The 27,436-nt window shown below is 43.1% G+C and overlaps 1 protein-coding gene across 2 annotated transcripts in view; it reads right to left on the reverse strand.

Moving 5' to 3' along the window:
- Positions 1 to 6,450: 6,450 nt before the first annotated feature.
- The window catches only part of SERTAD2 (SERTA domain containing 2), a 106,415-nt gene continuing 85,429 nt past the window's right edge, over positions 6,451 to 27,436 (reverse strand). For both annotated transcript variants that reach the window (XM_063078760.1, XM_063078761.1), the window contains exon 2: positions 6,451 to 11,687. In XM_063078760.1, coding sequence (XP_062934830.1) covers positions 10,739 to 11,683 — 945 coding nt within the window. In that variant the 5' untranslated portion in view covers positions 11,684 to 11,687 and the 3' untranslated portion in view covers positions 6,451 to 10,738. The remainder of the gene's footprint in view (positions 11,688 to 27,436) is intronic.

Below are 27,436 nucleotides of genomic sequence, written 5' to 3' on the forward strand. Positions count from 1 at the left end.
TTGCTATCTAATACATATTCATGTTATCTAATGAATATTTGACTAAGAGGGTTGTTCCCAGTTATGTAACATAGTCTTGCACATGCTCAGTTGGTCTCCTTTTAGAACCTGCTCATTGTTTGAATTCCAACATACCCACTGGAAAACACTTAGATTCAGTGCTCTTCAGTGCTCTCCAGAGCCTCTAGTGGAAGGTCATTCAAAGGATGAACTCCACTCTATTGAGCATGCTCAGCCACTAGATTTGCCAAAAAAAAAAAAAAATTGTAACAAATGTAACACACATGCAAAATGTTAATAGTAGAGGAAACTTGGGATGGTAGGAAGAAGGGGAATATGGGAACTCTGTAAGTTTTTTGCAATTTTTCTGTAAACTAAAAAATGCTCTAAAAATAAAGTCTTATTAATAAACATTAAAAAAAAATAGTTTTAAAAAGATTGCTGCCCACTCCCCTCTCCTTCAGGGCAGGGCCAGGGACCTAAAAAAATGGGCCAGACATTTAGTTGTGAAAAAGTAAGGGTCCATAGCCAGCCACCAAGCTGAGTCACATGTTCTCTTGGAGATTTGTAACAAGTACTCAGTGGGAACTGAAGCCATTCAGAGCTTTGAGCCGGTCCTTTCTGCTCTTGAGACCCCCGCTCCCCCTGCCCCAAACACACACACTTGGCCATAGTTGAGGGGGCAGCTGTGGCTCGGCTGTGGGGTGGCCTCCCAAACACCCTCCTCCCAGCCTCTGCTCAGAGCCCACCTCTCCCAGCCAGCAACCCACCAGCCCGCTGCCTGGGCAGCCTCTCTACCTCAGTCTCCCCGCGCCTGCAGGCCTGTTTCATGGTCCAGTCAGAACTGCTCAGGCCAGCTGGGACAGTCAGAGAAAACCTCCATCCCGACTGACCCAACAGCCCGGAGGCTGGGCAGCCCCCGGTTGGGAAGCCTGCTCCTCAAGGGGCAGCACCAAGGCCCTGGACCAGGAGTCCTGGATGCCCCTCAGGGGTCCCCAGACCTCGATGAGCCTGAGCCACCCCAAGCCCAGGAGCTGGAGCCCAGCACACCAGGCCCAGAAAAGGAAGACCTCAGAGAGAAGAGACCACGGGCAGGGCCCTGGGGCATCCAGGTGCCAGCTGCCGAGGTCAGCAAAGCTCACTCTCAAGTAGCAATGCAGAGACAGAGAGAGACTGACTGAGAGATGCAAGGGAGAGGCTGGGAGAGGGAGGCTGGAGGTGCTGGGTGCTGGGGGAGCGCCGGCCAGCATGCAGACTGGTCTCAAAGCTGAGTCAACACAGCACGTGCCCAACTTTCTCTTAGAGTGAATGTTTGGGATGGCTCCACGGGGAAGGCGGCGGCCACTCCCAGAGCCCAGCCACATCTGCCTGCTCAACTACGGCTGAGTGTGTGTGTGTTTGGGGCAGGGGGTGGGAGTGTCTCAGAGACATAAAGGACAGAATCAAAGCTCTGAATGGCTTCAGTTCCCACTAACTCCCTGTTACAAAGCTCCAAGAGAATAAATATGAGACCTCTGACTCCTTGGCTTACTATGGATCCTTATTTTTTCATCACTAAGTGTCTGGCCAGTTTCTTTAAGCCCTAAAGCACCCACCAGAGTGTAATAGGGGGAGGGGCCCAGAGCTTGGGTCTGCATCCCCACCCCCACCCCTTCACTTAATAGCTGGTGCCCCCCTCTGCCCCTCAGTTTCCTCATGCCTGCTCAGCCACCCTCCCTCCCACCCTGCTGTGGCCACCCCTCCAGAATTGTCCTGAGAATTAAATAAAGCGAATGCGAAAGGCTTCATACACCATTAAGCTATACACAAATGTCAAGGATGATTATCATCATCACCGGAGCCTCTCTAGGCCAGGGAAGCAGCATTCCACACGAGAGCACGGATTGGACTGACTTGGAACAACACCATTTCAAAAGCACCCGGCCACCTGGCACAGTTTTCAGGCACTCAGCTAGGAGATAAGTGATCATAAATCCTTTTCTAGAGGTGGCCTGACTCCTTATGTATGCTAACACACAAGAACAGTGCCACACACTTCCACTGACAGTCACATCCTGAGAAGACAACTGGAAAAAAGGTCTGTTAGACCCTAAGGAGGGAGGGGATAGACTGGCAGGAGTGGTTTGTTTTTCTCTGGCTTCTCCCAGGCCAAGTCCCCAGGGAGCCGGCGTTGGGAGACATGTCTCCAGCTTGCCCACCCCTCCCCCTTTCTGCCTCCAGCCTTTCTCCAGGCCCGTGCTCCTGTAGCCATTTCTTGTCACCACTGAACAATAGGCCTTGCTAGCAGCTGGCAGCTTGGCCGCCCTGCCTGGGGAGAGGAGGGGGCAGGGGGAGGCTGCCCTGTGGGTGGTGGGGCTGGGGCAGCCAGCCTACTATGGAGGGGGTTCCCAGCTCCAGGGACAATGCCAGCGGGTGTGCCTCCCCGCTCATGCACACAGCTGTGCCATCCCAGAAGCCTCGAAGGCTGGCACCTTAGAGCAGCACTTTCCTCCCACCCGAGAGCTTTTGTAAAATCCTTGAGGCCTGGCACACATGTCCAGAGAGGCTGGCAGGGCCCCCTGTGATTCCATAGTGCTGCTAGGGAGGACCCGGCTGAGTGTGTGGCAGGCATACATGTCCTGCTTCCTTCTCTTGCTGAGAGGGGAAGTGAATGGCCCAAGGTCACACAGAGCCAGGATGAGAGAAGCTAGGGAGCGTTCAGCCTGGTAGAGCTAGCCCAAGTCCTGGTTCACTGCCGCCCCACCAGGACATCTTCTTCCTCCTGTTCCTCAGGACAATGCCACAGTGTGCTAGGAGGGACCCCCACCGCTAAAAAGAAGAGGAGGGCTGTCTCGTCCAAGGGCAGGCAAGAGTAGAGGTCAAGCCTGGACTGCAACAGGGCCTCCTGACTCCCCCACCTTGCTTAGTCTCCAGGGGTTGAAAGAGTCAGAGAGACCCGGGCTGCAATCCCACCTCTGCTACTTGCCAGCTGTGCAACCTCTGGGCCGTTCCTTAACCTCTCTGAGCCTGAACCCCTGCCTCTGTAAAGCAGGGGTGGCCAGCTAAAACCTCAAAGTGCTGGGGAGGAGAGCCTGCCAGATCACGCACACCAGCACTTAGCGGTGTCTGGCACAAGTGAGTGCTCGGTGAGTGGTAACCCTGGGGACTATTACTCCTGCTTCAGCCAAAGATTCATTTCCAAGAGGAACAAAAGGACATTAAAAGCAAAGATGGAAGAGGCAAGAGGGACTCTGGGATCCTAGACTGCCATGTGGGCATAGAGCACAGTGTTCTTTGTAAAGAAATAGCTGGCCAACAGGATGACAAGCATGGTATTAGGAAGTCACGGTGTACCCCTCCCCCACCCCTCCCCAAATATGACTTCACATTAAGATACCCCAGCTTTGCTTTAAGGCTCAACCTGAAACACCACACTGAGAGTGGAGACCTGCATTTTAGCTTTGCCCACTGTCATATTAGCTATAGAAAACATTTGAGGACTTTTAAAAAATGTCCTAGAATTGTTCTGTGTTACATGTGTCGGCTCACTGAATCCTCACCATCCCATGAGACCAGCTCAATTATTGCCTCCATCACATAGATGAGAAAGCTGAGACACAGGAAGTCTCAGGAACTTGCCCAAGGTCACAGGCTATAAGCGATGGAGCCAGGATTCCAATTCAGGCGGTCTGGTTGCTGAGCCAAACTCTGAACCCTGATGGTATAAACTGTGTTTTGCCTTAGACAATAATCACCTCCTCTCACTGGGTCTCAGTCTTCAAATCTGTAAGATAGGCCCCCTTTGACCACAAGATCCATCTCCAAGGCTCCTCTCAGGTCTTAAGCTCTTGGAAGTTGTCCACTCCTTTGTGGGTTTTTTAATTTTTAAAAAAATTATTATTTTATTATATTATTATTATTGGCAGCTGGCCAGTATAAGGATTGAACCCTGGACCTTGGTGTTCGCTGCACAGGGTCTAACCCACTGAGCTCTAACCTTCTTGTGTGACTTTCCTGACTGTTCTGCCCTCTCTGGCCCTCACAGCCCCACCTCCAACACCCCGTGCCCTCAGGACTCCCCTGGCACTTGTACTGTATTTGTCTTTCCAGGGGCATATATCCTTAGTCTATGTATGCCCCGAGCCCCCGAGCCTGTCTCGTCTATGGTCAGACACTGTCCTAAGTATTGTGTGGGTTGCAAAGAACAGAGTTTAGCAATTTTTCTGTAAAGGACCAAACAGCAAATATTTTAGACTATGAGAGCCACATGGTCTCTGTGGCAACTACTCAACTCTGCCTTCATAGAACAGCAGCCATAGGCAATACACAGATAAAATGACTGTGGCCATGTTCCAAGAACACTTCGCTTATAAAAACAAGTAGTGGGCAGGATTTGGCCTGTGGGCCATAGTTTGCTGACCTCTGCTAAAGATGAACAGCACAGGACAGCTGCTCTTAAGAACAGCAGAGGAAACACAGTGCACAGCTAACCTGGAGACATGGAGAACTTGCTAAGTGCATTTGCAGAGGCACAGAGTCCTGCAGCAGGAGCCCAGAGGAAGAGACTGGTTTTGACCGGAGGAAGTGGGGGTGGAGAAGTCTTCAGGAACAGGCATGTGAGCTTGGACTTGAAACGATGGTAGAATTTCTACAAGCAGAAAGGGGAAGGCACAAGCAAGGGAGGCACACAGAGGCAGGTGCTGCTGTGTGCTGGGGGTGGGGCACATCCAGAGGGTGCGGATGGGAGTGGACCTGGGACCCAGACAAGGACAATGTTGAGTACTGCGCCTCTCTCATCCCACAGAGAAGGGTGAACTATAGGATTTTTTTTCTTCTTTGAATTCAATGAATGTTTGAGAGCCTACTTTGTGCCGGGCACAGTTCTAGCCATAAGAGGGTAGACTTAACATTCATAACCCGCATTTTTATTGCACTGCCAACATTTTCAAAGAGCTTTAGGAGCTGTGACTTTATCTTGTCCTCATAAGTGCAGAGATGGAATGATTTACCAAAGTTATATCATTAATTAATAGCAGATGTTCATAATTCCAGATACAAACCACTCTACTGAGCAGCGGACACACATTTCTATTGTCTAGTGAGTTACTCCACTGGGATGTCTGGAAAGGGCTCATCCTGTTTTCCCCACTAGTTTGGTAGTGCTGCCATAACATAGTACCCCAAACCAGGTGGCTTAAACAACAGAAACTTATTTTTCTGGAGGCTGGAAGTCTGAGAAAGGTGTCAATACAGTTGGTTCCTTTGAGGGCTATAAAGAATCTATTCCACTCCTCTCCCTGAGCTTCAGTGGTTTGCTGGCAATCTTTGGCACTCCTTGGCAACCTCTGCCTTGATCTTCACACGGAATTCTCCCTGTGTGCTTGTCTCTGTCAACATTTCTTTTTACAAGGATACTTCTAGACATATTGGATTAGAGCTCACACTAATAATCTCATTTTAACTTATCTCCAAATTAAGGTCACATTCTGAGGCGCTAGAACCTATCTTTTTGGGGGGACACAATTCAACCCACAACACCTCCCCAGCACTCACCCCTCCCCACATTCCACTGCTGATTGAATGGAATCCTCCCTTTCCAGGTCTGTCCTGTCCAGCCCCGTTCTCTCACCAGCTGGTACAGTGGTCCAGAACCATGGGGTTCAAGGAGGTCTGGATCCCACGACTCCATCAAAGATGGCCCTCCTGCTGAGGAGGTTGCACGGGATCTCCCTGACTCAGCCCTGGAGGATGGGGTAGGAAGGTCCAGATTGTATGACCAGGGGGACTTCTGGAGGATGTGTGACAATCACGTGAACCACCAGCGCTTTATAATGTCGACTCCAGAGTCAGGGATGTCAGAGAAACAATCATGGCAGGAAGACTAGATAGGAAGCAGGTGCAGTCCAAGGCAAGGAGGGAAGTGGGCCTGAGTTGGGGAAGATGTAGTGGGGATGGAGAAGAGGCAGCAGAGGGAGCACAGGAGCTAGGGCTGGAGAATAAACCATGCGTGTGGTCAGCCTGGGAGAAGAGCAACAGGACCAATGGGAGGCCTGCAGCAGGACCCACCTCTGTGGGAAATGAGATCATTCTAGATACGCCGAGTGTGAGATGGCCAACCCTGGCAGACACTGAAGTCCAGAGCTCGGGCAGGGGCTGGAAATGAGTTCTGAGTCCTGAGTGGACTGGACCACCTCGGGAAAGCAAGCAGCAGGATGAGGGCAGGCTTGGTGAAGAGCTGGTCACTGGCCAAGCCCCAGGAAAAAAAAAAAAAAACCATTTAGAGAGCTGGGGCACAGAAGTGAGAAGGTCAAGGAGTGTCCAAGAGGTAGGAGGAGCACGCAGAGAGAGGTGGTTCCTGGGACCAAGAAGGTTCAACAGCAACCGAAGCATTGGCCCCTATAGACTTGACAAGCCAGTTGTGCTCAGGTCAGAAGAAACTGCAAACATGCCTCTCATCTTTTAACTGTTTATTGTATAATATAAAACTACAAAAGTAAGACTGCTCATTTCCATGTACATTTAATCTGTCCAATTGTTTAGATTACAGCCCAAACCTACATGTGAATACAGCCATCTGGGTTCCGATGTAATGTCTGTAATATTGCATAGAAAAGGCACAGCTCTCAGGTCTGTGGGGGAAAGGGTACACCTCCTTTTTTGACAAAAAGCCCTCCTCAAAAACCATGCACCAAACATGTCACTATGTACATCTTTTGCAAAATCTCGGTCGTTTGCCCATATGGCCTGCACTTCTCTTCCAAACTTGTTATCCCCAGAAGAAGTCCAAAATTTGTATTGGCTTTGTCTGCAATAGCATTTGACCCTGGCTAATTTTCAAGAACCATTTAGACTCATTCCTAGAAGCACTGAAAACAATTGTACGTAAGCAGGACTCACACAGCTTGCTGCCATCCAGGTGCGTGGCAGTTACAGGACGTTAACCATTTACAGCCAGAATAGGTTAAATATGCTCTTTTCAGTATTTTCAGAAAATGTATAAATGTCCAATTCATAACAGCAAAATTTTGAAATTAAGACAATTCTTAATAGAATAACAATCGCTGCACAAAGCAGTCTCTCTTTTTTTTTTACATCTGTCATTTAAGAAGGCTGCCCTGCGGTATTCATAATTCACTATTTACCGCAAAGGTGGTTAACAAATTTAAGCTTTAAAAATGATCTGTAAGTTGATACTTTGGCTCTTTGGAGCTTATTTAGTTAAGAAATTTTCCTTGATTGACCTCAGGGCAGTTGGGGCACTCCAAGGGGCTATGGCAATAAGAAGCTCAATTGATAAAGACTCCAGAGGTGTTGAGGAGGCTCTGGCCACTTTTCACCCTTTGGTATGAATGAGGGTGCCCATGTGGTTGCCCCTTCTGTCAGAGAGAAAGTGCTACTAAAAAAACTTTAAAAAATACCAACCCTTTGATGCTTGATTTTCTTAAAAATTTGGAGGTATTAAACATTCCTCATCTATACCTTTTGCATATTTCAAATAGACCCATGTTAGAGAAGAGAGTAAAAATGAATGTGGACTGTGCATACGATGAGAAGACCCAGGGGGTCTGCCTCAGACCCCCTTTTAATACAGATTTACATTCCTACAAGAGAATACATTCCTACCATACATTCTGCACGTTATGATCCAGATGTTATTAGCGCATCACAGAAAAATAAATATATTTACACAGAAAAAAGGAATAAATAACTTATGGGAAAAAATCACTTCAAATTCAAAGCTTTTAGGATTCTGCTCTCATCTTGTCACTTCATTGCACATCACTGTCAACAATTGTCCTCTCCCAGCCCCAGCCAGCATGTCTTTCTCATAAAGGCACCCCAAGCTGCCTACCTGGCTCTGGATGCCACACAACATCTTTTATGAAGGGGAAGGCACTGCTGCCAGGTGGCATCTGGAAGCACACACCACACTCAAACTGGGACTTGGAGATCCCACTCTGGCTCATACTCTTCCCTGTTGGGACATCACTTTGTAAAAACAGGACACCAAGACAATTTGAACCCTCAATGGTTTTGCTCCTTCTGAAAGTGGGCCACTGATTTCCCATGTCTTTTTCATCAGATTTCTTGATACTCATATCAAGAATTTAGGGCAACGGTGTCAGAGTTAAAAAGCATTTTCCTGCTATTGATGGGGGTTTTTGTTTTGATTTTGAAGCCCAGCTTTACAAATACATGAGAGTCAGAGAACCAAGTTTGGGCAACACTTCTCTGTGCTTATCTGAACTGTTGCCCAACATATGGGATTTGTTTAAACACACGATTTGCTAATCCAACGAAAGTACAGTTGTTCTGAGTTACTGTAAATCAGTTTGTAACAATGGCAAATCAACTGCTTTACCCTGTTATTGTTCAGAATGACCAACACTATTGTACACGTGTACGTATGTAGATGTGTGCAGCACGTGGCGAGGTCGCCGGGTCCTCCAGTTATATAAAAAGCATGGAGTCTGGGCAGACTTGTTCTCTACAAGAAAGGGAAGCTCTTAAAATGGACAGGCACAGTGACACTGGAAGTATCTACAACAATTCTCACCTTAATTATATGGTCCCTGGTCCTATCAAAGGAAATGACACATCTGCAGCAGTAAGAGGTGTCTGTGTGGAGGTTGCTTGTAGAGGAACAAGTGCAATTTGATCAGTTTCTCACTGCTCTACCATGTTCATAATTAGTATTTAAAACACATTCAAATGGGGAAAAAAGTAAATTAGAATGCAGAAAGGTTAAATCATACCATACACGAATCTTTTGTTTAGATGAGCAGTTCCTTCATCACAAATGTATTTGCTTTGCCATGTGCACTATGAAAATAAAACTATCTATGGCTTGTTTAAAGTGCCATTTTATAAAGTTGTCTTTTTTAATTGGCCAGAAAGACCCAATTTTATCCATGGCAAGAAGTGAGCAGAATTGGTGACAGAATATTGACAAATGACCAACAACAAAGACAATAACAACAACAAAAAAAACAAAATCCCATAATTTAAAAATTTTTAAATAAATATAAAAGTTATTCCTAAAGAAGCCATCTGCATAACAATATAGGTTGTAACCTGCATCAACAGCTAAAGTACCATTGGAAGAGAGAAAAAAGTGAAACGAAAAGGCCATAAACAATTTTCAGCAACAAGCATGATACATTGCAAACGTTTTAAAATTAATGTACACCACTAGGAATAAAAAGCTACTTCTCAAGTGTGTCCTGGGAGTGGGGGGCGGGGGGAGGAGAGGAAACATGCATAGAAAGTCCTGTCTGTGTATTTGGGTAAAACAGCCTTGTAAAGTGTAGTTAAAGCAGTTGATTTAAGAAAGTAACCAGATGGGAAGCCGTGATGTAACATGACGAACTCCAGGTTCAAGAGTCATGGACATTGTAAGAGCGTGTCCCGGGCCAGCCGAGGTGAGCCAAGCTCACTGTGGTGATCATGAAGATGCCATTTTCAGCTCTTAGTAACAGAGGGAACAAAAGCTCTAGGGAAGGGAAGCTGGAAAAGTTAGCAACATGATGGATGCCTTCTGGGGCGATTTTCTTCTTCAAGAGCCCTAAGCATTGCAATGGGACTTAAGTTTCATGAAGAGGTTGGTTGCTTTACATAACATTTTGTTCAGATGTAGAATTTCAGGTCATCATAAAAACTATGCCAAAAATGAAAAATATGGGTTTCCATGTTAAAAAAAAAAAAAAAAAAAAAAAAATTAAAAGCGCAAACTTGGCATAAACACTCTTAAATAAGACAGTAGCCTTCCCCTCAAAAGAGGGAGCTAAAGAGAACTACCACTTAAACCCGGAGCTCCATGGGCATCTCCCGCCAATTGCTTAATGCAAGTTTGATGAGCAGACGTGGTTCTGGCTTTGGAAGTCAAAGTACTGGCGGGTGTTCATGCCAGGGGGGTCAGTGCTTGTGAAATTTGGGTGTGATATCACCTGGTCCTTTCTTAAAGCGCTGTGTGTGTGTGTCTGTATGTGTCTATGTGTGTTTGCATTTGGGGATATCAGCTGCAGATTGATTTGATCTAATTTTCTCTTGCACCATACACATATAAAACATTACAACTCTATAAAAGTACAAGTGCAACTTGTACATCTGAAGTTTGCAGGAACTATGTGAGCAAATCCTATCAAAATAGCTATCTCATATGTATAAACAGCATTTGTTTTTAGAAAAACAATATCATAAACTGCAGAATCTGTACAAAAATATAAAATAAATTTGGGCAGCAGTTTTCTAAACAGCCATGTAAATGCAACACTTACGAGGAGTAGTTAATGCCTCTAAAAAGGCTTAATTGCCAAGTCAACCTACACAGGGCGAAAATGCCAGAAAAGGTACTGAGATTATCTAAATAATATATATATATATTTTACCTCTTGCAATAAAACTTATAGAAAAAATAGACAAATATGCACATGCAATTTACAGCTTTTCCAACTTAATCCTTGTGCTTCACTTGAACTGTTTATTTTTGTCATTCAACATAGCAACATTGTCTTCAAATGTATCCTTTCCTATTACAGGGTAGGTCTCTGAGGAACCACTCAAAAAAAAACGTATTAAAAGTGGTCATACTTGGATGAAGGCACTCCAACTCTGCTCAAAGCAAAAACTAGTGTGATTCTTTTGGAAATTTTTCTTTTTCTCTGAAAAAGGCAAGCAAGGCTGCATGCACAGTGCGGACAGTTGTCAGGGTGTGGGCACGCTCGCAGGGGCCGGGGGCAGAGTCGCAGGGTCCGTGGGTCTAGGACCCCACGAGCACCTCCATGATGTGGTCCAGCTCAGTGAGGTCCATTTTGAAAGGCTGACTGGGGGTGACAGGCTGACTGCTGTAAGGGGCCAGAGTCTTGAGGAGGTCGTCGGCCGACACGGGGGCCATTTTTGAGGCTGTCCCTGACGAGGATGTGCAGGGGTCAAAATCATACATGGACGTATCAATGTCTGCGAACAGGATGTCGTCCAGGGTCAAGTCTGTCAGGAACCCTGTGGACGTTGTTATTTCAAAATTCCCAGGCAGAGAGTCAATGAGTTTCGAGTCATCCGTGCGGCCGTCTGGGGGCCCCTCGGGTTTCTGGGCGCTGGACTGGCTGGGGACTCCTTTCGAACTGTCAGTCGCTGCTGCTGCGGCCTCGGTGGAGGTAGATGTGGGACAGAGCTCCTCGATCTCGTCCAAGGCGGAGGAGAAACTGTCCTTTTCCGGCAGGAGGGCTGGAGGCGAGAGTTTGGTAAGAGCCGCGGGCTGCACGGCCTGGGAAGTGCAAAAAGTGTCATCGTCGTCCTCGAGCAGTGAGGCCGGGGTGAGGCAGGACTCCAGGGGTGTAGTGCTTCCGAGGTCGCAGGGGTGCGCCGGAGGGGACGCGAGGTGGCTGAAGGCGGGTGGGGCCTCCCGGTAGCTGTCGCTCAGAGAGTCGGTGGCCTGGGAGTTGTGGGGGAACACGGGCCTCAGGCTGCCTTCCTGTTTGAGTTCCTCCTGGATCCGCCTCAACATGTTGTTAATCAAAACAGTCTTTTGCAAGCTGGGCTCTGTCAGCGGCCTGTGGTTATAGAGTTTCATAAGGGAAATGTTGAAGATAGTCTGGCGCTGTAAGGTGTAAGACACCTTGGATGGACCGTCAGAGGGAGACACGATTTTGCCTTCCAGCCCATCTTCATGCTCGTCAAACTTCCGTTTTCCTCCTTTACCCAACATATATCTGCAAAGGAGAAAGGAAGGACATGGCATTAATCACATGACAGCTGCTCCTTCCTCCCATAACAAAAAACACTGACTTGGAGGTCAGGACTTGGACTTCAGTTTCTTGCCCAGGGTTGTTTAGAACTGACGGATTAATTGGGGGAAGATCTTTTAGAACAGGAGTGAATCGGGCAATCTACTCTGTATGCCTGCAGAGCAGTTTTTATCACTAGGTGTCTGGTGAATGTATTTCTTGAGAAATGTGTACAACACAGACAAGTTAAGGGTTACCATGGAAACCATGATTTTGACTTTCTCACAGCTCATGTGCTGGCATTCGCGTGCCTAACATTAACATGCAGGTTCAATTTCCCTCCCCCAGATGGATTTATTTTTAAAGCCCAAGAAAACACTTACAATGCTATGACCTAAGCAGAAATAGGTGTCATAAACTACAGCTTGAACACATCTTGAATGATTAAAAGAACCAAGTTAGAGAAGGGGGAACACGTATACTGTACCTACTTTCAAAATGCTTTTTCCTTCCTCATTACGCAGTCATTACGCATAGAGCCTTTCTGCCTGTTTGGTGATATGTGGTGAAGCACTTGGCCTGTGTTAAATGACCACAGTGACTGAGTTGCCACTGCTTTTCATTCTAGAGTCAAGGAGAGCAATGTGTATTTTCTAGCCTAAGTTTTTCCTTGGCTCAATTTCATTGCACACAGTTATGTCTGAATGCAACTGGACTAATTTTAAAGTAATTTGATCTGATTATAAGCACTGCTGTTTGGGTACTTGAGACATTTCATAACAAAATACCCACTGTGACTCCAGAGATACACATGTATTTCAAAGGAACAACGACCTCACATCCCAGGCTTTGAGAATTTGGTAATGAGTTGAATTCTAAAACCACAGAGAGGAACTCCTGTCCCACATCACCTGCTGCTCACAGCACAGGCCGTGGCCTCACTTGCTTTTTCGCCTTAGTGAACACTGGTCTTCAGCTGGCTGCCACCTTCTAGAGAATGGTCCTTCCAACTCTGCAAGATCACACTGTCATCACCTTCTTTCAGAAGTTCTACTGTCCAAAGAGAACAATCTCAAGTTCATTACCCTTTGTCTCACAGACCTCACTTTCTAACCATTTAATCAAGAAAGCTGTCCTTTTGTTGTTCAGACCAGAATACATGGTTCTAATTAAGCCAGGCCTATCTTGCTCCCTCACTCTCTCTACAACACTCACATGCAGACACGTGTCAATTCTCTCCTCAATGTGACTCACTCTGATACCTTCATATACTGTTCAAGCAACTGCTTCGTAGTTACCCAACTTTTCTTCTACAGGCTACTTACCTTTTACTGAATTGCTTCAGCTGATTGATCATGCCTTATCCAATCCTTTAGTAACTTATCTGCAACTACGCTGTCTTAGGCACTCTGCCAGGCACAATGGGGAGTCCCACACAATAAAGTCTCATCTTCAAGAGACTGAGTATCTCCTCCTATACCTCATCAGCAATTTGAATTTTGACTCTCATCCTAAAGGAATAAGGCTAAATAGAATATAAATGTCACAGAACCTCCTTCAGATACTTTGTTACAACCGGTGGTCACAGGCCTGGCATTCAAGTCCACGTGGGATGACTGCCCTCACAAGCCTCAGGTGACTCCAGAAGAGATAGGCGAAGATAGCTGGAACCAACTGATGTCAGAATCAGCTTGAAAGTTGTTACTGCTTATAAAGAACATGAAGTTACTGGTATGAAACATTTCTCCTCGTTTTGCAAATGTTGAGAAAATGGCTGTCAATCACTAGGACTAAAGACCAGTCCCATAATCAGGCAGGAAGGTATGATAGTGACAACTGGCTTATCTAATACTTAATGTGACAGACATTATTTCCTACTGTTTGGAGCTAAAAGTCTCATTTGTATATCTATTTTGCTAGAACATTCCCTACCTAAAATATCTGTGCCCATTTAAACCTCAGGGTGAATCAGAGTGGAGGTGGTTTCATTTCACATTGCAAAACACCTTCTACTTTACACATCAGAAGTGTTACTAGACAACTGGGTTTTGAAACGCATAACTGTATTCACAATTATACTAACTGTATTTGCTTACACTTTGAGAATTTAAATACTTCCAGAAAATTTTGACTTTTGACAAAGAGCTTACTTAGTACATTTAATTCTCATATGAAGTTGTTATACGATCTATGTCATGTTATAATGTGATCATGCCAACACATTTAAACTTATGTGAGTACACGAATACATACATGTGCACTCTAAAATGGTGTTTCTCAAAGTTTGGTCCATAGACAATGCCAGTCTGCAAGCTGTTATCAGCCCATGATGAGGCAGATATAGGTACTGTATTATTTAGAAACTTATACAGCAGATTTATAGAATAATTATATGTGTGTAAATCTAATTTTTAAAATGGGGATTCTTTTGCCTACATCTTGTATTTCCTTTTCTAGTAATTATTTTTATTTTGTTTTATTTAAGTCCATGAAGGATTGGGGGGATAAAACAAAAACAAGACGGTTCCTCATCACAGAAAGTTTGAGAAGTACTGTCCCAAAATGTAAACCAAAATACAACTAAAAACAAATTAGTAAGCTCATCGCCATTTGAATTTTTATTGATTTTCTGGAAGAGAGGTAATGTTTAGTTAGGCAAGAGGGTGTATACTTTTCTTTTAGTCATCAATGTAGGACTGTTTTTTCAAGACTTGTTACCAGAATAAACAACAGGTCTTTTTCAACAACATGTTTTGCTAGAAATAATCACTGAATCTACAGAACTCATATATTTAAAAAGCATACAGAACATGTGATAATGCAGGCACTTAGCAGAATGCCCATAGCTGAAAGATACTTTCAGAGAGATTTCAATATGAGAAGCACCTAATTTCTAATTACAATGATCCAGCTAATCATAGCTGTGTGCTAATCCCAATGATTTAGGAAAAGCCTGATAAGATATCTGTAATGCTACTTGGAAGATAAGGGTGGAGGGCCCTTGTAAGCAAAATCTGTGAGCAGGAACAAATACACAAATCGTATCTTGGATGCTCTTCAAATGTGTAAATAAGGACCCCAACAGAGGATAGAATAAGTCTCAAAGCAGGTCTGCCTTCATTTCCCTATTTCATATTACAAGGCAAAACTGGCTCCACATACCCAGTAAAACAGCAAAACACACACAATCCTGATTTTTTTTATCCTAATTCTATCTAAATTGTAGGAATAAAGTGCAACATAATAAATCTACTCCACATTTTTACTTAAAAATGAAGTACAGTTTCCCCAAAGTTTGCTTGACACACAGCAGTAATATTACAATTTAGTATGGTCAGAAGAGGGCTCCTACTACTAGAAGCAGGGAGGGTGGTGCAAAGAATCTCACTCTCTAGGCTTTGTATAACCACCCCCTCCTTAAGCAGGGCACAATTTAAAGAAGAAAAGAAGATATGTCCTTGAGAACCAGAGGGCAAGAAGCCAGGTGCTTCGGCCCCTCCCAGCCTCTCTGGGCCCGGATAAGGCTGGCCAAGGCCAGGGTCAGCCCAGCTCCTCGGAAGCCTCTTTTTCCACAGGCTCTCTAAGAAAATAACAATAGCTCTTTAAGTGTGCTATTGGAGAGGCACGTGACCTTTCAGAAGGCCTCGCTGGGCTGCAGCTAGAAGATGAAGCAGTAGCAGGAGCTCATTAAGGGCTTCCAGGTAACACTTGGGAAGGGGGGTTCTGAGGCCCTGGAACACTGACGCCGGAGGCTGGGCCTGGAGGTCACGGCAAGGAGGGGCCTGTGACTCGCTTGCTTCCTCAACACTCTGGGCTTTGACACTCTGTCTCCTCCCCTGCCGTGTGACCACCCAAGCCCAAAGCCCATGGCTTCTACCCAATTTTTCAAATACCTAAAGGGACCCTGAGCTTCGGGGCTGGGTTAGAGACCCCCACATGGAGGAAATCAGGTGGGTGCTCCACCCTGCTTCTGCCCACCCAGAGGGACCTAAAATTAACCACAACCACTTTTCTGTTGAATATTCACTGGCTCTTAATATAAGCTTTGAGATTAAAACACCCTCCTCTTCCCTCCTTCCCTCCCCAATAAACTTAGAGACAAATTCCTAGCATTCTGGTTTTCTTAAAATAAATTCTAGCAACTAGTAACTATAGTAAACTAAGTTTTGAAAATAAGGAACAAAATTCATTGTGGTAGCAATATAAATGAAAACGTCTCTTCTGGAGTTTTCTAGGAAGTTTAATACTGAACAAAATTCTGTATGCCAAAACTGGCTTTCTTTTTCTTTTTAAAAAAATTTTTTTATTGTAACATAGTTGACTGTACATATCTGTGGGGTACAGAGTTGACTATAAATACCTGTGTGCAATATGTGATCCTTGAATCAGGATAATTAGTATATTCAGCAATATACAATATAATCACTTTTCGTGGCCTTTTACCAATCCCCCATTATTCCCTCCCCCTCCCCCAAATAAATAAAAAAGAAAGAAAGAAACAACAAGCACAATAATATGTTGACCTTTCAAAAGGAGAGAACAGAACTGAGGTTACCAAACCTGGCTTTCAATCCTGCAGCTTTTCATTAGGAACAACCCCACCCTCAAAAGCTAAAATCTGTGTAGGCAGATGCTCAAAAGTAACAAATGTCACTAGGAGTTTCCTCAGAAGACAAAGGACAACAGGATCAGGAGACTATATCACCTCACCATTCAAGGGTTTTGCAAATCCTGAGCAACTCCCACTGTTAAGAAATCTGAGAGATTATTGTGGGCTGGGGTGATCGGTGGAGACTTCTGGAAATAAGATTTGTAGCCCCACTATTTGAACTTTATATTTAAAGTGAAGTTGTCTCTTAATGTCTGTTTTCTACCTCCGGTCGGTAAGCCCCATGAAGGTACAGACTGTGTCTGTTTTGTTCATCTCTGTATCCTCAGTATAGGGCCGTCCCTGACATACAGAAGATGCTCCATAAACAGTCACTGAATAAATGAATGGTAAATGGAAAGAATGAGAAAAGACACAGGGACACCAAAGAACTATAGGACAGAGCCAGATACGTGTGCGTGTTTGTCCCTGAGTGTGAATTGTGTGTGGGAGAGAGGGTCTGAGAAAGAGAAGAGGTGCACATACCTCAGAGTGAGACAGATTTCCAGGGCAGGACCTGGGTCACAAAATGCACTAGGATCTTAGATACGGAGAGTGGGTAGGACAGTCCCAGCTCGGAAAGCTCTTTTGGGAATGCCTCTCTCATTCAGTTCTCAAACTTGGGCATGCATCAGACTCACTTAGAGGGCTTGCTAAACAGACTGTGGGGCCTAGGAATCTGCATTTAGGAAACTTTCCAGGGGATGCTGGTCTGGGGAGTTCACTTCAAGAACCACGATTTCCTCTCCTCCCCATCAGACCATTTTATATTTAAGCCTGAGAATACCTTTACTCAGTTAATCTTGATTCCAAAGGTCTTCCCTATTAGTAGGGCAAAAAGGATGAACAGCATTTTGTGATAACTGTCATTAAAAAAAAATACTACATTCAGAATTAAGATGTCTTAAGCTTGATTTTAATGATAAACCTCAGCCTCTCAGACTGATACATCAAATCCTACTGGCCCAGTGGGGGTCCAGATTCTTGCTGTGTTCTTAAAGTGAATGGCAGTGAGGCCTTATGCTCAAAGTCCAAAAAGGAAATAAACAGTACCTATTTTTAAAAGGGTACCATTTCATAGCTTTTATTTTTAAGGCATTAGGAAAAAAATGCAAGAATAAAAGTGAATCTAAAAAGTCATCTTTCACTCAGTGTCTTTCAACTATTTAAAAGCTATGCCTCTTTAAAAAAATTTTTTTAAATTACTGTCATCTAACATTATTTGAAACTGTCAAAATAAATAAAATTTTATGATTTTTAAGGTAAGAGTATTTTTCCAAATTACCACTTCTGTCATTCTATGATCACCAACAAAAACCACTGCTTTAACCTGCAGGCTTACCCCAGCCCTCCGAGGCCACCATGGCTTCTTGTGACCCAGTGGACAGACCTGGGGGTGGAGGGCTGTGTGAGGCTACACAGTCCACCAGGAGGTCTGGCTCTCTGATTCTGTGCCAGTCAAAAAAAGATGTAAACATCTGCATTATGTTTTAACTCAATTCATCCCAAACAATAGTCATTACCCCAGACAGAAGGAAAACCCTCTATCACTGATAGTTTTAATTCGATGTCCAGAAAGGGAATTAGCGCTACAAAAAGTCTTTAAGATGGCATCAAAACTGACAGCTTAGGGCCAATTTCTGGAGAGAGGAAATGGTTAGGGAAGGTGTGGCTGATCTCATGACCAAAAAGGCATCAAAGAATGAAAGGAGGCCCTGGTCCTGCATGGGGGTGGGGGGGAGAGGATGGCATGTGGCAAGGACTCTGAGCTCAGCATCCCCTCTTCTAGTGGAGGCTTATTAATACCAAGATTGGGGGCGGGGTGGGGGGAGGGGAAGGTAGGGGGAGACAGGGGAGTTCAGGAGGTCATCGCTTTGGAACACCTGAAGGCCCAATTGGTTTGTACCTCATTTATTTTCAACAGCTTGATCCAGTTTCCTTTTGACTAGTAAATACTTGTAACAATAACTAAAAATGCAGTGTTTTTCCTTTTCAAGAGTAGCAGGCTTCATAATTAAGGAACATGATGTTGTAAAAGTCACTTAAGAAGGCAACACTAAACTGCAGGTCTGCAGCTGGCTATGGGCAATGAGAAGCGGAGCATGTGGCCTCTAGGGAGCTGGTCATGTTCTACTTCCTCATCTGGGTGGAGAGGACACTGGTGTTTGCTTTGTGCATATCACTGGCCTCTACATTTAGGACCTTCCATGTCTCTGTATGCATGTTGTACTCTGATAAAAGTGGTTTTAAAATAGTAGTTACTAGCTCTCAAGAAAAAGGCTCCTAATTCAAAGGGGAGCTTTAAAAAGCCACCTCCCTCACCTCTTCAACTACACTGTCCAACAGACCACTGGTGTGACCACTGGTTGCTGAAGAGTTCAGTGGCACCAATGCTGATACTACAAACCAGAAAAACGAGGCCTTTACGTTAATGTCTGTCGAGAGCAGTTATCTAACCTTAAAGATCCCTCTCTTTTGAAGAAAAAAAGAAGAGAAGATGGGTAGTGAGTGTCTTATAGAGGCTCTTCCCTCACCCTGACATCCTGTGCCGCCAAAACCCACAGCCTTGGAAGTGGAAACACACACATTCTTTCAGTTTCTTTTGGGGGTAGTGGTTAAAAAAAAGAAGTGCCCCTGGCAAAATTAAATGTGTGTGAGACAGACTTCTGAGCCCAAAACAGAGGCTGGCTCAAAGCTGGGCCAGAAATGGCTTTGAGACCATTGCTGGAACACAGAATATTCTCATTTCTCCTCTCCGCACTCCACGCACTTTTCTCAGGATGCTTTTGGACCCTGCTTTCGAGGTGGTCCAAATGGAGTGCAGCAGTTCCTGACAAAGAGACACCTCCCATCAGCCGCACGAAAAGTAGTTCTTCTTCCAGGCTGCTGTCAACTGTGACACAGCAGCCCCCAGCAGGGAGGCAAAACCCCATCCTGCTTCACTGGGGGAAGCCACATCTGCTGGGACAACTTTCTACGCTTAGAATATTACACCTTAAAAACACGCTGGACTAAGAAACCTGATAAGGTCTGTGCTTGTAACACCCTCCCTCCCCCAAGTAAACAGCACAACACACCAGCGAGAACAAAAAGGCTGCCCTGAAAGGACATGGTAGTTGGGATGCGCAGGATCAGAGAGGGAAATAATAGAAAGCCTTCAGCTGGGCCTCTGAGAGTCCTGGGCTCTACCGCAGGCACAAGAGGAGTGACTGTCCCCGTCCAGGAGGGTGTGGTGAAGTGTGGGGTATCTGCATCCCAAAGGTAGACTTCAGACCCCAAAGTGACTGCCTCTGGCCTAGGGGAGTGGCAGAAACAGGGGCAAAATTCCAGTGGGGAGAGAGCCTCTGCTGATTTACAGACTCCCAGAGGACCAGGCAGAGTGTTAGCAACAGAACCCCTAAAGCTGCCTGGATCGCAAAGCTGTTTTTTTTTTGTTTTGTTTTGTTTTTTTGAAACCAAAGCTCATCCAGGATTTCTGAGGTCCCTGCAGTACCATCCATGCTAATTGGCAAGACAAAGACTCCCCTAACAAATCAGCGATGTAATTATCAGGCCAGTCACTGGATCAAGCCAGTTACCAGTACTCCAGTGCTGAACGGGTAACTGGACACTGCTGTCTGCGGCGCCTCCTCCTGGCTCTCCCCCGCTGCGAACTGGCCATGCCAGGCCACAGGGCGCTGCAGCCCGGGAGCCCGCAGCCCCTGCATTTGGATGGAGACTCACAGGAACAATCCCCCTCCTGGCTTTCTTGACAGCATCTTAAAGCTTGGAGACAAAACTGAAATTCGTCCAGAAAGTCAACCTCTAAGTACATTTAAGAAACAAACTTTACTTTGGGGGCTGTTTTCTGCGGTCCACATTTTGAGAAATTCTAGCTTTCCCTCTCAAGATTTTTACATGCTTCTATTAAATTGAAGACAATTTCTAAAACTGGTGGTTTGTCAAATATGATCTTTTCTCCTGGAAAAAGAAAAGAAAATTTTAAACGTTGACAACTAACTGCATTTAGTAAGTAAAATAGAGTCAAATTCTGGGAGGGAATGTTCTACGTCAATATTTCTTTAGAATAAATTATGGCCTTGTTAATAAACATCTAGTAAGAAAAACAGGCTCTTTAGAATATAAACGTCAAGTAGCATAAAATGTTTCTAATACCCTGTCTTATTGGTTCCTCTGCCAGCTGGGAATTTTAGTTTAAATACCAACCCTTAAGAAGCTAAGAACACCAGTTACCTTCTTCCAAGGACAATGGAAGGGCTATCGATTATTTTATTTTACCTAAGGATCTTTGGCTAAATGCACAGCACACTTAATTAAAGTAAAAGGTTGAGTAGAATTATACAGTTTCTGAACTTCAGTTTACCAAAAACATACTCAATATGATCTGATGCCTGGAATTTGCTTTAAAATACTCCAGAAAAAAACTGGCCACGCTGATGAAACAAGATCGACAAAATGTTGGTAACTGGTGAAGCTGGGTGGTAAAAACAAGGTAGTGTGCACTGTATTTTACTTTTGAGTATGTCTGGAATTTTCCATAATAAAAAGTTAAAGAACACAGCACACAAATACATATTTTTAAAATTCTGCAAATTGGAAAAAATCAAATAAGCATAATAAATTATTTACATCCTCAGTGAGAACTATTATATTAACTTGATAGGTTTTTTTAAATAGAAGAAAGCTACTAATGCTCTATGTAAACAAGCACTCCAAGTACAAGTTAGAACTACTTTTAAACTCTGAAAGACAGCAGGCCACATCCAGCCACAAGGGGGTGCAGCAGAGCAACAAGGCACCCCTGAAGTCTGACTCTACTGAAATTTCTACCTACAGAGCTCTAAGTATACACATTTCCAACATTGTTCCTAAATTCAGGTATCCACAGAACAATGCTAAGCAAACTGGGAGCCTTGCCAAGCCCGAACTAAATAATATTAGGCTACGGTTCAAACTCTGGAAATACTATGTATAGGAAAGGTTGTTACCTGTATATAAGTAACAGTTTCAAAAACCATGGTTAAAATCTCTGGAGGATTCCTGAACTGAGAACAACCAAATAAGCAAAAACCCAGGTCATGAGATGTGGATTTGGAGAAACCAACTGCTCAGAATTTCCAGTGGGGGTTCTAAAAAGGACTCCCAACCAGACAATGGGTTTGGCACTAAGAATTTTGTTAATATAGAAGTCTAAAATAATCCTGTTGCTTCTTCATAACAGTAAATTACCTCCATACTGAACAGACACTGCTTTAGGCAGTTATTCGGGAAAACCCTTCGTAAGGGACATTGGGGAGGAGCCATTTAATTGTAAAACATAATGCAGTTAACCTCAGGGAGATAATGAAGCAAGTTACTGTGTAACTACTTGCTGGAATTCTTTCTATTCAAATTACACGTTCAGGTTATATGATGTTGTGTGCTCAATAATGCTCTTAACAGATGAACTATTATCAATCTTTCCCTGTGAAAACTGGTAACTATGAACAGATATTATTTACATATATATTATAACCAGTTAAATTATAGTGCTACTTCATAATAATTTGGTGTTCAGGAGTACATCTTTAGCATTTGGAATCTCAAGTCTCATCAACATTAAGAGAAGGAATTCTAAGATTTGACTTTCTTTTCCATAAGGCTGTGTGTTGGTAAAGGCTAGCTAGCCTCACCCAACCCCCATTCCCGTACATAATGAAAATATTTTTTTCTCCTGTATTTATAATTACTTGGATGGGATTCTGGTTTCAACCCTCCTGTAGCATCTTTTCCCTAAAGATACCTTGTTTTTCCTCTCACACTAGAGACCCTTAACAAACAATGGGGGTGGGGAAGATTAGAGACCAAAGACTTTGCCAAAAGTATGTGACAGGTTTTTTTTAAAAGAGGGTCATCAGATATATAAAATAGCCATACTAAAACAGGTAAACAGGTAAATTAAAATTTTTTGGAATAATTCTGTGAAAAATAAAATTGCATCTTATGTAAAACCAAAGATTGCCTCTTAGGTTTTATTTGTTAGCCTACTATTTGCCACTGAATAAAACTAAAGAAAAAAAATTAAGCACGCTACCTCAGGAATTGCTTTTATGGAAGTGTTTCTTAAAAGTTAAAAATTAAAAACTAGTCATGCTTTCATATTTGGATGCTTTATTACTATGAAAAATCACTTAAAATATTTCTCACAAATATAGACTATATTTCATCTTTTAACTTCTACATGCAGTCTAAAGAGGAAAACCAGAGAAATGTTATTTGTTTACTTACAAATAACTTTCATTTGTTAAGTAAAATTAAACATTATATGGCCTAAATCTGGGTTCCTTAAGAGAAAAATATCACATTTCCACAACGTGACATATGAGTACAAAAATTTGAGATATAGGATAATAGAAATATACTTGAGACATGTAAAAGGGCGGACGTAACTATTCTAATATGTAAATACTCGTCCCACATAAGTAACCTATAAGGGGAATGTTTATTTTAGTTGCCTCTAAGCATTAGGTAGGCTAATGGTAAGGTTTTACAAGACAATTTAAACTTTATATCATACACCTGAATAATTCACACAACAGAAAAAGGCAGTGAAGATACAAGCTAAGCTTGAAGGCAGTGAATGACACTTTGTAAATACAGGAGTCACTCGATTTTTTAAAAAAATAACTACTGTGGGGCTATTTTGAGATAAAGAATATTTCTTTCCAAGGACTTCTATGTATTGATATTAAATGACTCACTGAACTTTAAGCAAAGTCATTTAGTTGAATACAATCAAATTAATCAGAGTTCCACATTAAATATAATAAATATTTCTTTTCTAAGGAAAATACTTGTTAATACTTCAGTCAACTCCAATGGTCTTTACGAAAGCCTTCCTCCAACCTACCTAGCTTGCTGCATACTAACAGCCTCTTCATCCCACCCATCTGTGGGGGCTTTAGAAGAAGGCTTGGCTACCTGAGGAATCACATTTTGAATTTGTAAACCAACTATTATCAGCCAGCTAAAAATCACTACTAGGGGAAATCTATTTTATTTTATATTTCTGGACATGGTAAAACTATTTTTAAAAATCAGTCTGTTCTAAAAGCTGTCCAGAAAAGACCATCACCACCAGGTTCCTGACAAGCAGAGAGGCAGAGCAAAAATTCTGCTGCTGCTGCTTTTGTGCCCAAATTCCTCTGCCAGGTTGGTTTTCTACGACAGCATGGAAGACACAGAAGTACACACAGACACAGGACCCCCCTCAAAAAAGGAAAAAAATCTGAAAAAATCCGTAACACCTATTGTAAAATGGGATAACCTTAGGGAAGATCAGTTTAAAACAGTTGCCACCTCTTATCTCATTAGCTAGAATTTTATGCAAACCTGTTCTGGTGTAGAGATGACCTTGGGACTCTCAGATTCCCTAAGTTTAACTCAGCAGACATTTCTAAACACAAGGGTGGGGTACGCCAGCAGGCCAGCTCCAAGCCCCAGGAGCTGTGGCATGGGGTGGAGTGATAAGAAGGCAGAGCAGAGGAGAGCAAAGGGCTGAAGACTAATCTGCAGCAAGGGACTTTTCATGACTCAATCTTTTTGACCATGGCATATTCAAGTGTACATTTTACTTTTTATTGAACAGGTTCACACAGCACACTGTAAATATGAATGTGAGTGTGTGTGTGTATACATATATCATGTCCAAAGAGCCAGAGTCCCTTCCTCTTCACTATTTAGTCTACGTGAAACTCTTTAGAAGTATTAAAATACTTGGTTTAGCTTCCTTTTCAGTGAACTTTCCTTTAAAGGAAAAAGCTTAAAATTAGTAATTCTGCAAAGCTACGGATTTTTGCAAAGTGACAAAAAGATAGTAATGCAGACATGAATGAGTTTTAAGAACTTAAGTTTGCTGCTACCTGGAGTTACTAGAGAAACAAAGCTGCCTTTCGGCACCTCAAACTAGTCAGACCTGCTATAGCAGTTGCACAGTCAGTTCCAGCTCTGTCCTCCGTTCTCCTCCCTCCAGCCCCCACCCCACGCATCCGCATAGCTCAGTCCACTCGCCACTCACCCCTCATTCTGCCGCCTCTGCTGACAAGCAGGGCCAGCTCTGGCCAGACAGCGTGCAAGTGTAAGAGAGGCTAGAAAGAGCATAGATGTCGACTCCATTTCTGAACTGAACTCTGCAATGAGGACAGAATTCAGCTTAGATGATTCTGGGTTTCTAAATCAATCAAATTATGGGGTTTGCTTCAGTGAAACCTGGACGGTATTTCCAATTAAGTTCAGATGAGGGAGAGAAGATCCTGAGAAGAGCCAAATGTGTCTTTCTAGCTTTAAGACTCCTCAGACCACAAAGACCAAAATTTCCAAAAGAGAGTTTGCATCGTCTGTATGTGGTGCTTACTGAAATTATGACGATCTGTTTCGTCCTGTTAGAAATCACACATTTAAAAAGATATTGTGATGGGTTTATTTTGAAATTTTTATTTTTATTTCAAAGGAAATTTTTAGACAGCTAAGCATGTTTTGTTTGTCTCATGATCTTTGAAAAGAAGTAAAAACAAGGCATCTATTTATTACCGAGAATAGGAATGTCGTCTTATTGGGCTGACATATGCCATTCACAGATCATACAAAGAATGAACTGCCACACAGTGCTAATGGAGAAAGACACTACTCCACACAATGAGTGATGGACACTCCAGGGGACTGTTCTGTTCATAAGGGTTTCCCAGCATCTGCACACAGGGCAGAAGTTTGTCTTTAATGCCAACTGCACTGGCGATTTGAGACAATAATTATTTTTAAAAAGACACGCCAACTTTGGTTAGTAGCTATTTCCTTCAAAAATATTAAAACTAAATTAAATATCCACATATTCGTACTTCTCAAACAGGAGTCCTGGCTTGTGGATTTCTATCAATTGTTTAAGGAATAATTATTAATGGTAGGTAGAAAGCATATGGTTTGTGCACATACAGTGACTACAGCATTTTTAGATTTTCATGTTCTGCTAGTCAGTATTAATTAACACAAAGACCTACGAGTGCTGGTTGTTACCCTTATTCTGCGGCCATTTTCACTTAAACTGGAGCTTGCCCTCTGGTGTCTTTAGCATACACCTGATCTTTGGACTCAGTAATCAGAGATACGGCTCGTGCTCGCTCGCTGGCCCTCTCTCTTTCTCTTTTTTTCTCTTGCCAAGAAACTTTTGCAACTAGAGCTACCTCCTATAGAATATGCCATGACAGTAAATATAAAAGTCCTCTGGCTACAAAGTTTTAAGAACACTAAATTTTTCACACTTCTAAGGGCTGTATTTATCTACACATTTTATCTATACATAATATTGACAAAGTGGTCTTGATTCTTCTGATATAAATGAAATATAAAATAAAGCTTCATACTTTTACCAATGCTCTTTAACAAGAAACCACAGCAAAAGAAACCTCTAAAGCTTTGTTGTAGCTTTTACCTTTCTTAATACTAAAGTGTAAAATATTTCAACTGAGGGCAAACTTATAGTGTAACCAGATACTCATCATTTGTAGTATGCAACTTTATTTATTGATAGAAGCTATTTTTATGAATTGGCATTCGGACATCTTAAACCTCCCATCATATTTTAAAAATTTTTATCTGAGGGGTGTGTGTGTATGTGTGTACGCGTGCATGAGCATACACTCACCTTTCTCAAGTAGTGTTATAACTTTTATTCTGCCATTGGAGCACTGTTTAAAATAGTGAATGCCGTAAGCTATCAGTTGCCACACATATTTGAGTGAGTTATAAAATATCAAAATATATGCTATTTTTTCTATGCTCATTATTAATAATAATTCAGTGTGTAGTAACTGGGTAAAACTTGTATTTCAGCTTCTCAATAAGCTTTAAAGGGGGACAATTAAGCAAACAGAAGTGTAAAGATTTTCTAAGTCTGAGTTAATATCTCTCAGTTCTTTAAGGGAAAACAGCTTGAGCAGCTGTTACCTAAGAAGCTGTGACACTCGGCTGACAATAAAACTGTTCTCTAGGACACCTCCTGTTGTACACTTGGTTGGCATTATAAAATGTGAGTTCTCTCCCCTACCTGTCATAATGAAGTAAGGAAGAGAGCCAGGTGTTTTTTAAGGGGGGCAGGGGACTTCAAATCCATTTAATAAGATTTCTAACCGGAGAGCAACAGGGTTATGTACATCTTAATTAAGAGGAGGGGGAAATTAAATTATTTTACAGGATTCCAAACTTGATGAACATCGACGATTTTATATTAACACATAATGCTTCTAAGTAAGTCGATGAAGCTAAAGGGAAACTTCTAAAGATCTGTCTTTAAAGAAATTTTTCTTTAATGAAGAAATTGATAAAACGAACAGGAAAGCAGAGATCCACAAACAAGCTATTCTTGCTCGCACCAGAAGTTGGGATCTTAGGATGGGTATTTTCATCCTCACAGCACACCCTAGCACACTCAAATCAGAACAGACTGCTATAAAAAGGGGGAGAAATGGGAGCTGCTAGGGTGAGACATGCCTTCTGGTGAGCTGAGCAACTACCCCACCCCCCCATCAGCAAAACAACCCAGACACTCTCAGGTGGACCGTCCTCCCGGGGTTGAGTGGCACGAAGAGCCCACTTCACTCTTGTCAGGAACTAGTCCCTAATTACGAAAAACTACTTAAGGCCTCAGCAATCCTACTTGTGACTACAACTTGTAGGCTCCTTACACACATTATGGACATTTCTTAACATATATTGGGAAATCAAAAAGCATATTTCATAAACAAAGCTTGAAAACATTTTTTATTCTCTTCCTTAAGACCAACTAACTGGGGCTACCCAATTCGATTCAAATAAAAACTGCTGTAGTCTGAGGCTGAATGTCTCACCCTGCGGATTGCCCTTCCCCGTTAAGTGTCTGTAAAAACTTACTTTCTACCTCCTGAAACATCTCGAAACTACCCAGCTTGCAAGCAAAAAGTTGTTCTAAGACAAACCGTCTCTAATCTTTTTCTGAAACTTAAAATTAAACCTAAAACTCGACTCCCATCTCATACTATTACTACCACTCCTGCTGAAGGTAATATAATTTATGGAA

The sequence above is a fragment of the Cynocephalus volans genome, chromosome 14 (genome assembly GCF_027409185.1).
Source record: "Cynocephalus volans isolate mCynVol1 chromosome 14, mCynVol1.pri, whole genome shotgun sequence".
In the NCBI taxonomy this organism is placed as follows: Eukaryota; Metazoa; Chordata; class Mammalia; order Dermoptera; family Cynocephalidae; genus Cynocephalus; species Cynocephalus volans.